This window comes from Balearica regulorum, chromosome 15, assembly GCF_011004875.1.
Source record: "Balearica regulorum gibbericeps isolate bBalReg1 chromosome 15, bBalReg1.pri, whole genome shotgun sequence".
Lineage (NCBI taxonomy): Eukaryota > Metazoa > Chordata > Aves > Gruiformes > Gruidae > Balearica > Balearica regulorum.
The window spans coordinates 7,330,351-7,345,721 of NC_046198.1; the positions used below are offsets into that span (position 1 = coordinate 7,330,351).

Genomic DNA, 15,371 nt, shown 5'->3' on the forward strand with positions numbered 1-15,371 from the left:
TGAGGGTGAGGGGAGCAGGAAGGATGAGACAGCTTAAAAAGCCAATGAGTGAAGCTATGATTCTTCAGTTGGGTTTCAAGAAAATTTTCCAAGGGGGGGAAAAAATCCAAAACAACAAAAAAATAAAGCCAAACCCGCTGCCTCCCCCCACCCCGATGTTCTTTCCACTTGAGACAAGGCTTAAAACTGCTGGTTTTGCTCTCCCCTCACTCCTCCACATTTTATTTCTGAAAAATTTTGTTATTCACTGCTCCAGTTTGAATATATTTGTCCACCCAAAAAGCCAGTTAAGTTCTGAGTTTCCAGAAATAAAGGGTTTGAACTCAGAACTTAAATGGCTATTTGGTGGATGAAATACACTCAAACTGCAACAATGATTAATGTTGCACAGAAATGTCCCTTTCTGAACCCAGTGAACTAAAAGCTTTGTTTACAGGGCTCCTAATGTTTAAATTGCACCACTTTTACTTAACAAGTATGGATTAAAGGCTGTTAACTTTGGAGGAAAATTTAAGAAGTTACCTATCGAGAAGGTAAGAACTCCTCTTAAGACCTTTAAGTAAATAACTGGGGGAGGTTTTATTTGTTTGTTTTTTATTATTTTTACAATATGAACATTCATAATGTATAATGAAATACCGTGAATATAAATAAAAGCCAGTCACAGATACACACAAATTACTATGTGCTGTACATCCAGGAATAAAGTGGAATGATTTGAAAGCAGCAGAAACGCAAGGAGGCCAAGCATATCAGTGTGAGGGCAAAAAGAATGGTGTGACACACCTCACTGCAGCATTTCTGGAAGCATCTCTCTTCCCCTTTCACTTCCCGTGACACTATCAGCAGATACTCTGACTGCTGGGCCCGGCCACAGCTGTACTGGGAACCTATACTGACAAGCTGAAATAACCAATCAAAGCAAAACACAAAAAGAAACCTTTGTAAAGCTGAAGCACATACTGTTATCCAAATCGTACAAATAACAGGTGAGCTCAAACGTTCAGGTAACATTTACTTGCCACTATAACAGGTTGCTATCAAGCTACAACTTACATTTCAACATACTTAAAATTTATGGAGGCAGTTGAAAAGCCCCTTGTCATTCCGAGGGATGTTAAGAGTTACTGATAGTAAGTCAGAAAACTCCCTATATCACTGTGGAGAGTTTTATATTACCAACTACTCTGAAAACCATAACAAAGTTTGGTACATTACAAACGTGAGCATTATTGTCCTGTCATACTTGCCAAGTGCAGAAGGTAACGTGGATATAAGACTGGAAGGTGTTATGCAAAGCAATATATCAAGCCTGGGTATGAAAGAGCTTCATCTTGTTCCAGATATTAATAAACAAAATATGGCTAAGGAAACATATGAAGTCAACTAGAAGAAAAAAAGTTGAGTGCTCTAAATTGATTTTAGAAGGGGTAATTTACAGAAGATCCAAGAAAATAACTAGAGTGGAAAAAATTGTCTGTCTTGTTCCCATAAAAATCAGTACCAAGAACTCTGTTCACACTTGCCAAATGACTAATAATTCAGCAGTTCGGAACAACCTCAGCTAAATTTCTCAACTTGTTATTACAAAAAAAATTATACCTTAATAATGCATGGCAATTCCTAGCCCATTTAAATTAAAGCGTAGCCTGTCAGTCCACTTGAGAAAGATTAGAGCTTTAAATTAAGTGTGAAGAACTAGAAAACAACTGCCTATTCTGAGTAAACTGGAGATTACTACTGATGAGAAGACTCATGAACAGTAAATATATTTTTATCCTGCTATTGTTATGTGAATAATTTTGAAGGCAGCAGCTAAATACTGTCCTCCTCGTACAGTGAACATATTTAAGACAGCATTATGGTGACAGACTCAGGTTACACTAATCATTAAAATTTACATGACTGACACACCACTGCTGTCTAAAGCCTCTGTATGTAGCAATTTTGTATAGCCCGAAGTTTCTCATTATGCAGTATATTTGCCAAAATATTGTTTCTTCTGATTGCCTGAAGAGGTAACAATTGAAGCTAAAAATCATCTACAAAATAACCCACTGAAATCACCAAAGTGGGGCAGCACAACTATTGGCAGTAGTTTTTGGACTGCGACCGATACATAATTGTAGTATTCTAGCAATGCTTTCACTTGTATTCTTTCGAAAACGGCATCAATACATCCGAGTAAGTGCACCAGAAGTGTAACACCTTCCACTCCTATTTAATCACCACATTCAATTGTATTTTACAAGAAAATTTTGAAATGTTAAGGGGAAAGAAATATTTTTGATCAAACCCAACCACTTAAACACGTTATATGGGGCACAGAGCACAAGGAGTCTCAACCCACAGGAATATTGCTCCTCTGAAAAAGGTGATGATTTCTATCCCACCAATGGTAACACGTACAAAGCGTGGTAGGTAAGACCCCAAAGACTGCTTCTGAGCAACACAGGTTTAGAAAAGATAAAAAATTACAGAAATGTGACAGTGTTGTCAAATCTTAACAATAAAACTGTTTTGATTATTCAGAATGTATATATATTACACGTTTCAAGTGAGTGATGTCTGCTAAAAGCAGGTCTGCAATACAACCAAAGGAGAGAATGGCCTAGTCCAAGGCAACGAGAAGCTGAGTATTATGAGATCATACAGCTGTTGTGTTTATCTATTTCAAACTATGTGTCCAAGAGAGAGCAACAGCGACATGGGGAAGGGAGGAAGTAGGGAGAAAGCTGGATGAAACAGGACATAACGGTCAAGAAAACCACTGGAATTTTCCAGTGCTAAAAGATTCTAAATTCTACAAGAGATTATAAAGGTTCTTTCAGCAGTTGCACTGTCAAAGCAGTATTACTCCCAAATACAATATCCCCGAAGAATGCAAGGCTTTAGGACAGGTAAAAGCCATAGTATCATTTAATCTGTTAAAAAGTAAAGAGTCTCTATTTGTAATGAAAGCTAGTTTCTCATGAGAAAGAAGAATGTAAAAAAATTTTATCAATGCAGTGGTCAAAAAACAGTCATGTGCATTAAGTGAGAGCTTTTTTCAGGGACTCAAAAAACAACATTCAGCTGCTGGCATGCCAAACAGACCTGGTAATACTTGAGCCAGAGAAGCATAAGCAGCTTTCTCTGTGCTGGTTTAGTTTATTTACTGTCTCCATGACACCAGCACCTTACACATTTCATCAAATATAAACAAAATGTTCTCTTTTACCTTTGTGCGCCATACTTTTAAAAATGCTGCTTTGTTGTATTAATAGAGTGAGACTGCACAGGATAAGAGGTTTGTGCTTATTCCAATCCCTCCTACAGTTGGCACCAGACACTGAAAAAGATGCTGGTGTCTGAGCACTCGTGTCTCACTCCTCCATGCAGTTTAAATATTCTGGTAGGTGAGGAACGTGAAGGACAAAGAGGCCACGTAGTTAATTTCTCATTTACAGAGATTAGCAAAGATAACTGAAAGATCTTCTTGCAATTTTACAACGTATTCTTGAACGTACACACAGAGCTATTTTTATGTGGTGCAAAGAATGAAAATATTCACATAGCTCACACCTATCCAGCTTCACATCCACGCTGGTTAAGTTCACTCTCCTGCATGTATCAGCTCTTTATCTGAAGAACCATTGTTTGGGCCTGACAAACATTTATCTCCCAAGCTCATCTCTTTTACTCAAAGCTGTTTATATCTGACTTACCATTTGTATGAACTTATATTAATTAATTTTGGTTTATTCACCCGTCAAATGCTCATGTGTAGACACCAAAGAATTACATTTCAAACTTGATGTAGATGTTTTAATAGAAATTCAGTACAATTTACCTCCTGGAAAGCTATGGATTTTTTGTTCTCTGACAAATAAGAATGCAAATATCAAATTTTAACTTAACTGTGTATCTTTATCTATCCAATTTCTGAAAATGACTGCATTTAAAAAGATGCACAGAATTGACTTTATACTCCTCTTTTACATAACTGAATTTTTAGAAGACTTTGTAATTATAACCCATATGGGTTTTTACCTGTTCAAATTTCCAGCCATCGGACATTGTGGAAACCATTTGAGTGAGTTCCTCTTCCTGGCACTGCAGCACCCTGTATACATGTTTGACTGGCACCTTCAAGAAGAAATAAAAGATGCTCAACACAGCATGGAATGCACTACGTATATGACTTGTCTAAAGTTGCCCTTATTCTTAAGAAATGATAAGCAACACCACCTTGAATACCTTGCCTTTTTTTTTTTTTGTTTGATTCTGAACAGATCAGATTTCTTTTAAAACAATTTTGCAGATGACTCAATGCTTCATGCATGTTTCAGGGACTAAAAGTGCTACTTAACAGTTAAAACAAAATAATCATAAGACTTACCTATCGTTCCACATAGTAGCAAACCACATCATTCAAAATCAAGGCTGAGGTTCTGCAGAGGCCTACCTAACTCTAAAGAATGTCTGACCAAATTTAAAAACGTCTCTATTTCCCTGTCAAAGTTTCCCATCCAGAGCAATGAATAACTAGGACTATTTCAGCTGAAACCCTTCAGAAAATGCCATCAGAGCAACTCTGCTATCCCACAACCCAGCTTCAAGAGAAATTTGGCAATGTGAGTTTGTAACATCTCCATGAAGACTCAGTTAGGGAAGGCCTGAGAACAAACCTGAATCCTTTCTTAAGGCTTTCTCTATCACATTCACTTTTATGAAGAAATATTCATGAGCTGCTATGAGACAGAGTCTTCTCAACTACAGAGCACTACAAATAAAGAAACTAATTTTGCTAAAAAAGTGTATGACAGGAGCTGAACAGCATCTGTATGTACGCTGTACAAACTTACTGTATAAACAGCAGTTACACCGAAGTTAGGCAATCTCATCATATTCAGAGTACTTAAACGTATATGAGAAAAATATATTCTACAACAGCTGCTTTCTAAAATAACTATTTCCAAAAATGATATTATGACAAGTTCTACTATTACCAGACATTTTTGAACAATTCTTTAGAATGTTTTCAGTTTTTGAACAAGAACTGGAACCATATGCCTGTGCCCTTTGTAAGCAGACTGGCAGATACTGGAGATTAAGAATATTAATTTTTGCGTACTAATGGTTCCAGATCAGCCAGTGATGGAGGCAGCCATTCAGTATTTTTCTGGGAAAACATGGAGTCAAAGAAAAAAAACGGAACCCACCCACCACTTGCCATAGAACAAATAATCAAAACCACACTAGAAAACAGCCTCACCTGTGAGATTTTGCTGTCTCTTTCTCTTATTTTGTCCTTTACCAGTTTTATTAGTGATGTGATATTGTAGAATTCAGCCTCTTCCAGTACACCTAGTATGAGAACATTTTTTGGAAAGAGAGTATAACCAAAGATTCCAGGATAAAACCACCAACCAGTTCCTAAGATTATCTTCTCTACAGCTATAGAAAATTATTTATTTTGCTCTAGGAAAAGTTCATTTACCAACCTAATGATTCTGGCTTCCTTCAGGCACATGTAGTTCAAAGTTTAGCTCATTCTGAAAAACTGTCCTACAAAAATCCCTAAGAAAATTGATGCCATTTCACATACAGAACGAGAGGCAGGAAACAAGAAAAAAGGAGCACAAATGCCATTCCACAGCAGACTGATGGACCACCATAGCTCAGGGGGGAATATGAAAGAGAAAATCGAGCTCTGCAGCTGATAGTGTGCAGAAAATTTTTCTTTTTGTGAGATCTTAAACCCTGAAACAAAATCTTAAAGATACACACTACAAACCAGTCCCACTCACATGCTCAAGCCTTACCTGTTCTCCACACATACTATGTGTTTAACAACGCACATGGAAATTATATTTCACATTATTTCCTGCTAATATTCTTAGACTGTATTTCTCTTTGATTGATTTCTTCAATACCTTATCAATACAGTTTTAGTACTGTATGCTTTAAAACAGTCACCCTCCATTAGGGTAAAACTGACATGAATTGGGGACAGGGAGTGAGAAGCTAGGGGGAGAATTTACTCTTTAAGAACATATTCCGTACATCTGAACATCCCAGAACTTCACTCTTACTTAGCTTTACATCTTCTAAAACTTGTTGCACAGCCAGTATTCTTTTGCTTGAAGCAGACTAAACCCAAATATTCCACACAATTTTACAGGAAAGATACAAGATTATATGATAAAAGGCATTCCTCTCACATTTGAATATTTATATAATGAATCATAGAATGGTTTGGGTTGGAAGGGACCTTAAAGATCATCTAGTTCCAACCCCCTGCTGTTCTGTTTCTAACTGGGGATGGCATTGTGAAACCAGGAATCATACTCAAAACACTCACATAACAGCATACACTGTAACTGCACCATACCTATCAGCTTTGCTTGAAACAGACTGAAATGCTACACTGATTAAGATTTACCATCTACTTGTAGGTTACTTTTAGTGACTCAAAAGCAGTGAAAATAATAAACAAGTGACAAGAAAGCAAGAGATTTAGTAACATCTTACCTTCCTCAGCTAGGTCCTTGTTAATAACCAGTTTCCCATGTCTGAGATAGTTCAGCACTGGCCCAAAGTAGGTTGGGTCTCTGTCTATTAAATAGGCACCTGTTTCATCCTAGATTAGGAAAAAAAAAACACAAAACAAAACACAAAACAAAAAAACCCCAACAACAACAACAAAACCCCCAAGCAAACAAAAAAAGCCAAAAAACCCCCACAATGATTGAAACATCCAAGCAGGAATTGTAAGCTAATATTCAGCTTGGCATCTGAATAGCAAGCAGGTATTCAGACATAGCCACATTCCTTAAAGCCAAATTTATTAAAGATATTAAAAGAAATTCAACAATGCAGTTGTAATTGTATCAGACTGATCACTCAACTCAATCATGTACTACACAACTTCTCTTACCTGACCAATTCTCCCCAATCCCTTATGAAAAGTTTATCAACACCGTTAGCATGAAAGATCTAAGTAGTAAGTGAGAATGCTGAAAATTAAGGTTAAAAATAATACTTAAAACCAGGAAATTACCGTTTTGCTTGGAAACCTGAAAAATCAGAACAAAGGCTACATTCCAGTGAGGTTCAAATACTGGCTTTTTTTTTTTTTTTTTTTTTAATTAAAGGCAAACAAACCTACTTTCCCTTTAACCTCAACACTTTGTTCTAAAAACTTCTGGTTTTGTCTTAGCTCAGAGGTACAAATACTCACAGGGTACTGAGAACAGCTGCGTACTAAGCAAGGGCTGTATGTGCATCTTCTAAAAAAATAAAATATACTGAAGATGCAGTTCCTACCTACATCATGCAGGCAAAGAAGGGATAGATCCAACTGATGCTCACTTTACTGAACAGAGTAGAGCATTTTGTGGAATGCAAAACACAGTTCAAGAAATTCACCTGCATAGCTGGTATTCTTGACAAAGAGATATATCAAAGGAGAAAAACTGGTATTTCCTACATAATTTAGAGTCTATGTGTGAACACCTGTGACCAACACAGTACTGACATACGCTGTGCTGGCCAGAGGTCTAAGGACGATCGGTAAGACGGATGTCTAATAGATCCACCGCTCCCTTATAAGATCAAGTGGATCACTGACAGTATTAATCCTTTAGTACCTAAAGTTTTGGTGCAATATATATCCTACAGATACATACTGGAGAGATATGGCAGCACCCCAAATACTTTTTTAAATTTATTTTTATTATTCCATTAGTCTACAGGAGATACTAAAAAAAGCATCACTACCAACAATCCTAGCTAAATTTGAATCATTTTCCCCAAAAACGACATGTGATCATGATACTTGTTATTTCACATGAAAAAAAAAATAAAATAAAATCTACTGACCTTTGCATTTGGACATTAATGCTGATATGTAAAGATTTGATTACAGAATTGTGATACCTCAAAACTCTCTCTCTACTTAACAGTATGTAAAGTTCCTAAAATGTTTCAGTGGAAAAAAGATGGTGGTTGTATTTTCAAGTACATGGATTTAGTTTCTGAATAACTGTGCTTGTCTAACCAGGGTTGGTAGAATGTAGAAAGACCACAGCCTGAACTACAAAAACCTATAAAAATTTATAGTTACAAGGTAAATGTTTTACATGCTTAGACACATTGACATTTTAGAAGAAGTGAAGGGGTGTTATAGTTTATATAAAATTAACTGTTCAAGAAAATGCTAATATATTAAAAAGTGCTGTCAGTTAACCTACACTGAGAGCAGACAGTGCTTGATGAAGGCTAACCACAATTTCTTCCGACCTAAACTCCCAGTCTCACAGAAGTGAGACTATGCACCAAAAACTGTAGACAGATGAAGTGCATAAAATGTTTCACATTTAAATATATTTACCAAAACACTTCAAGAATAAACAATCTACAGATACAACCCAAATAAATTAGCTGACAACTGTATGAATTACAAGGTGAAATGTATTATTTAATACAGAAACATAAACCAGTGAAGTTGGAAAGGAAGATCTAACTGATAAAAAGAAACACTGTTTTAAAGCAAGAAGCACAGCCTTTGGTCATCACTTGAACCGAATTAAGAAACATATCGACTCACAAAACTGGATGTCCTCCCAGTTAACGGAAATAAGTCTCTAGAAACAGGTTTCTTCAATAAGATTACTGTATTATTTTACACTGCAGTGTTTTCTCACATCACCCTCCAAAGCAATACTGGCCACCAGCTCTACACCACTTCAGAGACAGGTGGGTCACAGAAGCAAAATAACTAAAAGCTCTAAATGAAATCTCAAGTAACAATGGTTACTTCACTCCTTACACAAAAGGCCTCAAATTTTTTTTTTAATTTTTTTTTTTTACAGACTACAGCATCTGAAATTACTCTTCCCTGAGTAGATTTCTATACACTGAACAAGCTCCCAGCAAAAACACAAAGGGAACAAGCTACGTCAGATCTTCTCTTTCAACTTCCACCTAAGGAGAGGTCACCAGCAACCTGCATTACCTGAATTCATTAGCCCAGCATGCAAATCAGAGCTTATTATTAGCACTTGGACCAAACATACTTTACTGACAGCATCCACTCTATGAAACATAAGATAGAATTGCTTTTGTCTTCTACCTCTTTTTAACCATTTTCCTCTTCATCCACATTTTTTCCCCATTCTACCATTCCTCATCTCACGTTTTCCTGTTACACTCATTCCTTTCCTAATTAGTACCAAGTTTTCTTCCTCACTGAATTACCATTTAAAATCTATAAAATATTTAATCTTCACACTGATAAATACAAATACCATACCAAACATATATAATATACCACATATGAATAAAGTGCCATCTCACTAGTGCCATGGCTTACTCTATGAAGCCTTTCAGGCAACAATATGTCTTCAGAAAATAATAAAAAAGAAGGAAAAGGAACCCAAAAGTCTTATAATCTGTGGTGTAATAGTAACTTTTTTTCTTTTTTACACTCGTAAATGCCAATAGTTAAAGTTTAAGAACTCTGGCTAAATTCTAACAGTGAGCAATCCAAATTCTGTCAATCGGATTCACTTGAGTATGTAAATTCCACGCAAAATTATGAATAGACTGAAGAATTCAGAGTATCTGGTCACTTGCTTACCCAGATTACAGATACGGAAAACCTGCAGTAATTAATGTTCTTCCAAAGAGAAAGATGTGTGTTTTGGACTTTCACCTCACAACTCAGGTATGCTACAGTCTAGTGCCAGGGAGTCCAGACCCAAAATGTGAACCGTTCGGTAAAGAATATTGTAACAACATGCAAAGAACGCACAGGCAAGAGAGGCACAAAACTGACTTCCTAAGCATCTTCCTATAGAAAATGCCTTCTCACGCCTCCTTAGAGTGAGCTGCCTGATTACCCTTCAACATACACTAAGCACTTCTTGTTGAGATCTCTCAGAAAAGCCGATTACACTAGATCTTTAAGGATATTTATGTAAACATAAATCCAATAGAAGCTGACAGAGTAACGTAGTCATCTGCTCCACCTAGAACTCTCAAAATATGGGTCATAAGTCTTTCCACACCTTGAGAATATTGTCAGGATTGGCTTCATGCACATGTACATGAAAACACCTTGTATTCTCATGTGTAATTAGCCTTTTGGACACTTTTTCTAAAAGAAACATTCTGTTTCATTGTAAGAAAAGAATAATAAATTGCACTTCAAATGTGATCTAACAGCTTAAAGGTGTAGCTACAGTTTGCGCAGACATAACTGAACTAGCTTTAAGCTTGCTAGCTTGAACATTAATAGACTGTGTTGTCCCAGCTATGCTACTTCCTCTGCTAAATAAGTAGGTTTCTAGAAGCTTTGAGCAAGTCTGAATCTTCATTGACACAACTGGTGTGGGTATTTTGAAGCCATTTCCTGAATTTCAGGTGAATACCACAAATGCCAGACAAATCTACATTCTAATAAGGTCTGTTTTCTCTCTTGTAGATATATTTTATGCAAACGGGTGTTAATGTTTACTAGAACAGCAGCTGGAACTCAAGTCTCCCCTCCTTTCAGTATAGTCACATCGCCTCACATTTCGATCCCACAGGTGTTTATACAAATGTTGCCACCCTTTGTAAGGGTACTCAAAGCAAATGCTCCGGTCATCTTTGCACATCCAACACAGAAGTGCTAATTAACCACACAGGTGTTCATATCTTTACCCAGTTCTATTTTTGCATTACATTCATCTCTCTGCCGGAAGTCTTTCCTTCCTTGTCCGTAAGTCCTAGACCTTTTCCATACCTGCTCCTTTTGATGAGGACATCATTTAAAAAACAACATTGCTGCAGCGAAGGCTGCATTTGTTTATTACCATTCTCTCACCCCAATGTTTAGTCCAAGTTACAAATACCACAGAATTTTACAGGAAGCCTAACAACTTGCTCTTAAATTTTCAATCACCTGGTTCAGCGTATCAATGGCAAGTCAGCGTAGCTCACAATCATATTCCTTCTTCCTTAAGAATTAACCCTAAAGCATACCTACAATCCAGCATTCATGGTGTCAGGAGACCCAAGATGCACACGTATTTTCTAAGAATTTAAAAAAAATTGCCCAAAACATTTAAATGATGAGGTATTCCAGTCTCAAACATTTCCACTTCAATCTTTATAGAGACTGAGGCTCAAAGGAATCATAAGGAAAGCTTAGCTTGATCTTCATTTAAAACATATGTAAGACTCACTTTATTTACAGTTAAATTTAACCTTTAGAAAGTAGTGGTGAAACCTAACCATTTTGTGCGAGCTATTCTAATAACTAATTACTACTGCTGTTAAAAATATGTACTTTCTAGCCTGGAGATCTATAGCTTCACACTTCACCAGCTAGATCTCACAATACCTTTGCTAGACTGAACAGGCTTCGCTATTAGATTTCCGTACATCTGGACTGAGAAGTCACGCCTTAAACTCCTTGCCAAAAAAACAGGTTTTGCTCTTTATATCCTTCCACCAAACTGTATTTCATCTTGTGACTACCCTTCAAGTTCTCCAATTTTTGAAGTGGCCTTGAATTGTGGATACCAGAATCAGGTACAGGATTCCAGTAGGACTCTAAAATAGGACCAAATACATACATCTCCCTAATCCCATTTAACATTCTCCCCAAGAATTGCATTAATACACACTAGTTGAAATGTCAGAAATTTATTTCCAGTTAATTATCTTCACTGAAGTCAAAACTAGTTCAAAGACTTCTCCCCAAATACCTTTCTGGAACGGAGACACTCAGAATCCACACCGCCAAGCTCTTGGCTCAAAGCCGTGCACTCTGGCATGGGTGTCTAAAAACCCGACATCATTTACATAGACTGAGCAAGCAGGAGTTCTGCTAAAGGCAGCAATATGCACAGAAATACAACAATATTTGGCACTAAATCTGGATTTAGAAATAATTGTCTCCCCTGCCCCCTATGCTTTTTAAATCTTGAGCTAGATGCCCAGAACACATTTTTCTCAAACTATGTGACCTAAAAACTTTTGAGTATCAGCAGACTGCCAGTACTAATCAAAACTACATTAATGACACAACCCATCTAACTAGTCAGAAATCTCATGGACAAATAAAGTTTATCTCAGTTATATCTTAGAATAATGACTACAATTAAGATACTTTTTAGTGCTGTCAGTTAAGGATGTGCTGCCAGGAAGATTTTGATTTTTCTAAAACATTCAATGCTTGCTGCTTCCTTCCGTCCTTAACAGATCCTACCTCAGTACAATTATGCTTGACTTTACAAAGGCGTTAAAAATCAAGCATGAGTACTGTTGCCAAAAACCTTATTAAGAAAGGCTGACAATCTTCTTGCTTAGGGGAAAGTCTAAAGAATGATAAAACAGTTTATAAAAACTGGTATATAGATAAAATCGGAAGGTGATGAAATCAGGAAATATGTGGCAGTAAAACGTACAATATAAGCAATAAATAAGTTAAACAAGGATGACAAGCGAGCGAGACTCTGCTTGTCTGTTTTTACATATTGATCTCTAAAGCAAGATTTAAATACTCTGGAAAACAAATCTTATTGTGAACAGTAGGCATGACCATTACCACTCATTCATTTGCTGAAATGATTCTCAAATAGTCTTAAACACCAAGATGCATGTCACATTGGGAAACAGACAAAATTTAGAGAATCATTGTCTCTGTCTCATTCCATTCAAATGAGTTTTGCCACAGGGTATGTGCCAAGGTTAATTTTTCATCTGTTGCAACTGGATACATATCTGATACCAAGAGACAGGCTGCACAGCCTTGTTCCACACTAGCATCTGAAGATAATTTGAAGGTAAACATGCTACCTTTCTTGAAGCCTTTCAATTTTTCTTCATAGAATAAACTATTTCAGTTTCTTATTCTCATTTCTAACAAACTCATCCAGCTAATCTCTTTAAGAACTTCCTAATTTTTATATGCCTCAATTGTCGAGTTTAGACCGAAACAGCTCTATTATTAATTGTTGGGTTTGCTTATAGGTCTGTTCTCATCTGACACAAGTATGGCTTCATTTTCTACAGATTCTGATTTGGCAAACTGGCAAAGCAAGAAAGAATGTGAACTAAACTTTTTTCTTCAAAGACATATATTGACTGGTGTACAATCTAATTTAATTATTGGCTCTTCTGCTTGGTCTTGCTTCTAGATGTGCAGTCTGCCCCCTTCCCTTTTTTTGGTTGGAACAACATTAGAGCTTTCCATGAGCCGGTTTAACTCACTGAAGTTATAAAAAAATATACCTCCTCCTTCATTTTTGCTGAGTTACATAGTTATCAGATGGAGCATGATCAGAGGAATATGAAATGTGCCTATGAACTATAAAATGTGTTTTGTATTATGAGCACAATTCAGTATTAAACTGTTGAAAATACGTCTAGAACTTCCCAGAGTGAGTTACTGAAGTGCATCCCAGACAAACTCCCCATACAGGAAACATGATATACCTTGTTAAGGCTGGATTTTTCACAGTTCTTTCAAAGTGAGGGCTGTGGCTATCAGTTTTGACAATCTCATCTGCTGGCTCATCCCTCAGGATTCTCCCTGCCCCCCCTCCCCCACATCCTCATCTGGAGGTAGGGACAAGGATGTCTGGGATGGAGGTAAAAGGGATCAGCCTACACGTGAACTCAAAACACATTCTCTCTCACTTGGAAGTTTAAAAGGAGGTGTTTAAAACCCATGTGATTTTTTAGGAAGAAAACACAGTGGAATCAAACCCAGGGAATTATAGGTCAAAGACCAGCTCTAATGCTCAATACTGACTTGCACAACCATCTATTAAAGATAACTATACCAGCTACAATTTTATAAAAAAGGGTACTCATAATGACAGGATAATGCAATTTGTTTGCATTTTGCTAAAGTGGTTTCCATTAGACTTCTACATTAGCAAAAAAGCATGGCAATTAATAATATCTAAGCAGCTCAAACAATGTATAGGCATGATCCTTGTAAGCAAAGGACATCTTTCTATAGCTGCGACTGCAGCTAGCTTTAAGCTGTCATGCGCACTATTAACAACTGTAACTAAGTCAGTCTAGAAACACACACACACAAAAAAAAACATCAGGTCTCTCCATATCCTACCAAATAGCTAAATAACCTTAGCATAAGTTTATGATTTACTGCTACAAACCAAACATGTAAGCACAATAAAAAAGAAAATGTTTGGATCAGTAGCCTCATGAAATTTTTGGAAGATAGCAACACCTCACTGACAGTGCTTGTGAAAGACAGATGATTGATTTCATCAATTGGTGAAAAAAGGCAGCCAAATGCCTTAATTAGAACTAAAGCATTTATTCTAAAAATGTGCCTTCTCTCTCTCTCTGATGACACTGAGAGATAGCAAATAAACACCTTTTTGCAGTGGAACAACTGAAACAGATGCCTTAATAATTAAGTGTGCCTTATCTTTTATTTAAGAAACCTTAGAAGAAAGCTTGCCTACTCCCTCCCAAGTGAAGACAGTTTCTGACTTATCACCAAGCCACCTACATTTCAAAATTTATTTTTATAGGTCAGTTTAAGCTAATCCTCTCCAAAAAACCCACAAACAACCCAAAGCAAGCCAAAGACAACAAAAAAAACAATCCCCACACCACCACACTTCAAGGTATTTTTTCTCTAACTCTGGAACACTATTCAGGTTCTGTTCCCTATCTTCTTAAGCATTTAAACATCCTTTCTGGAAATCATGCATGAAAAAATGAAGATGTTTACTACTAGTCTCACTGAAAAAATAAATTAAAAATTGATATACAAAACCAAACTCTTTATTTTCAACCTGTCAGTTATATATGCAAGGGTTATAAGCTGTTGCCTTCTTTTCCCTAAGTGCCCTGTACTGGAGGTCCATTTTTGTCCAAATCCAACAATCTTAATCAGTAACTTTTCTTTCCCTACTAAAAAAGAGTCAGAACGAATACCCGAATATTCAGCCTCACCCACCATTTGCAGTCTGTGCAGGGTAAGTAATGCTTTACTCAAAGGACTACTGAAGCACTGAATGCTGTGGCTAAGTGAGAGCGGTTATTATCAAAAGTAGCTCGATCTGGTTCGTGAAATCGAACACGAGGGTGATGACAGTGCAGAAATAACACATCAGTGCGGGCAGATACTCCATTAAACCACTAAAACTAGACCCGGTCAGAGAACGTCAACATTTCAGCAAACACACAAAGGATCCTGCCTCGCTCCGTTGTGTTGGTCAGCACTTGTGTTACTCACCAGCCCGGTGGCTTTGCGCGACACGAACCCCCCGTCCCCGTCCCCCCCCCCCAGCTCCCGTGAGCACACGGCCTCGTTAAGCTACGCGACCCCTGAGGAACTCCCCCACCGG

At 37.1% G+C, this 15,371-nt stretch overlaps 1 protein-coding gene across 3 annotated transcripts in view; it reads right to left on the bottom strand.

Annotated features, from left to right (window-relative positions):
* The window catches only part of KCTD5 (potassium channel tetramerization domain containing 5), a 36,424-nt gene that overhangs the window by 20,365 nt on the left and 688 nt on the right, over window positions 1–15,371 (bottom strand). For 2 of the 3 annotated variants that reach the window (XM_075767161.1, XM_075767160.1), the window contains exons 2-5: window positions 6,517–6,625; window positions 5,258–5,349; window positions 4,033–4,128; window positions 787–903 (exon numbers count right to left, since the gene is read on the bottom strand). In XM_075767161.1, the coding sequence (XP_075623276.1) occupies window positions 787–903; window positions 4,033–4,128; window positions 5,258–5,349; window positions 6,517–6,625 (414 nt within the window). The remainder of the gene's footprint in view (window positions 1–786; window positions 904–4,032; window positions 4,129–5,257; window positions 5,350–6,516; window positions 6,626–15,371) is intronic. The other variant, XM_075767162.1, reaches the window with a different exon arrangement.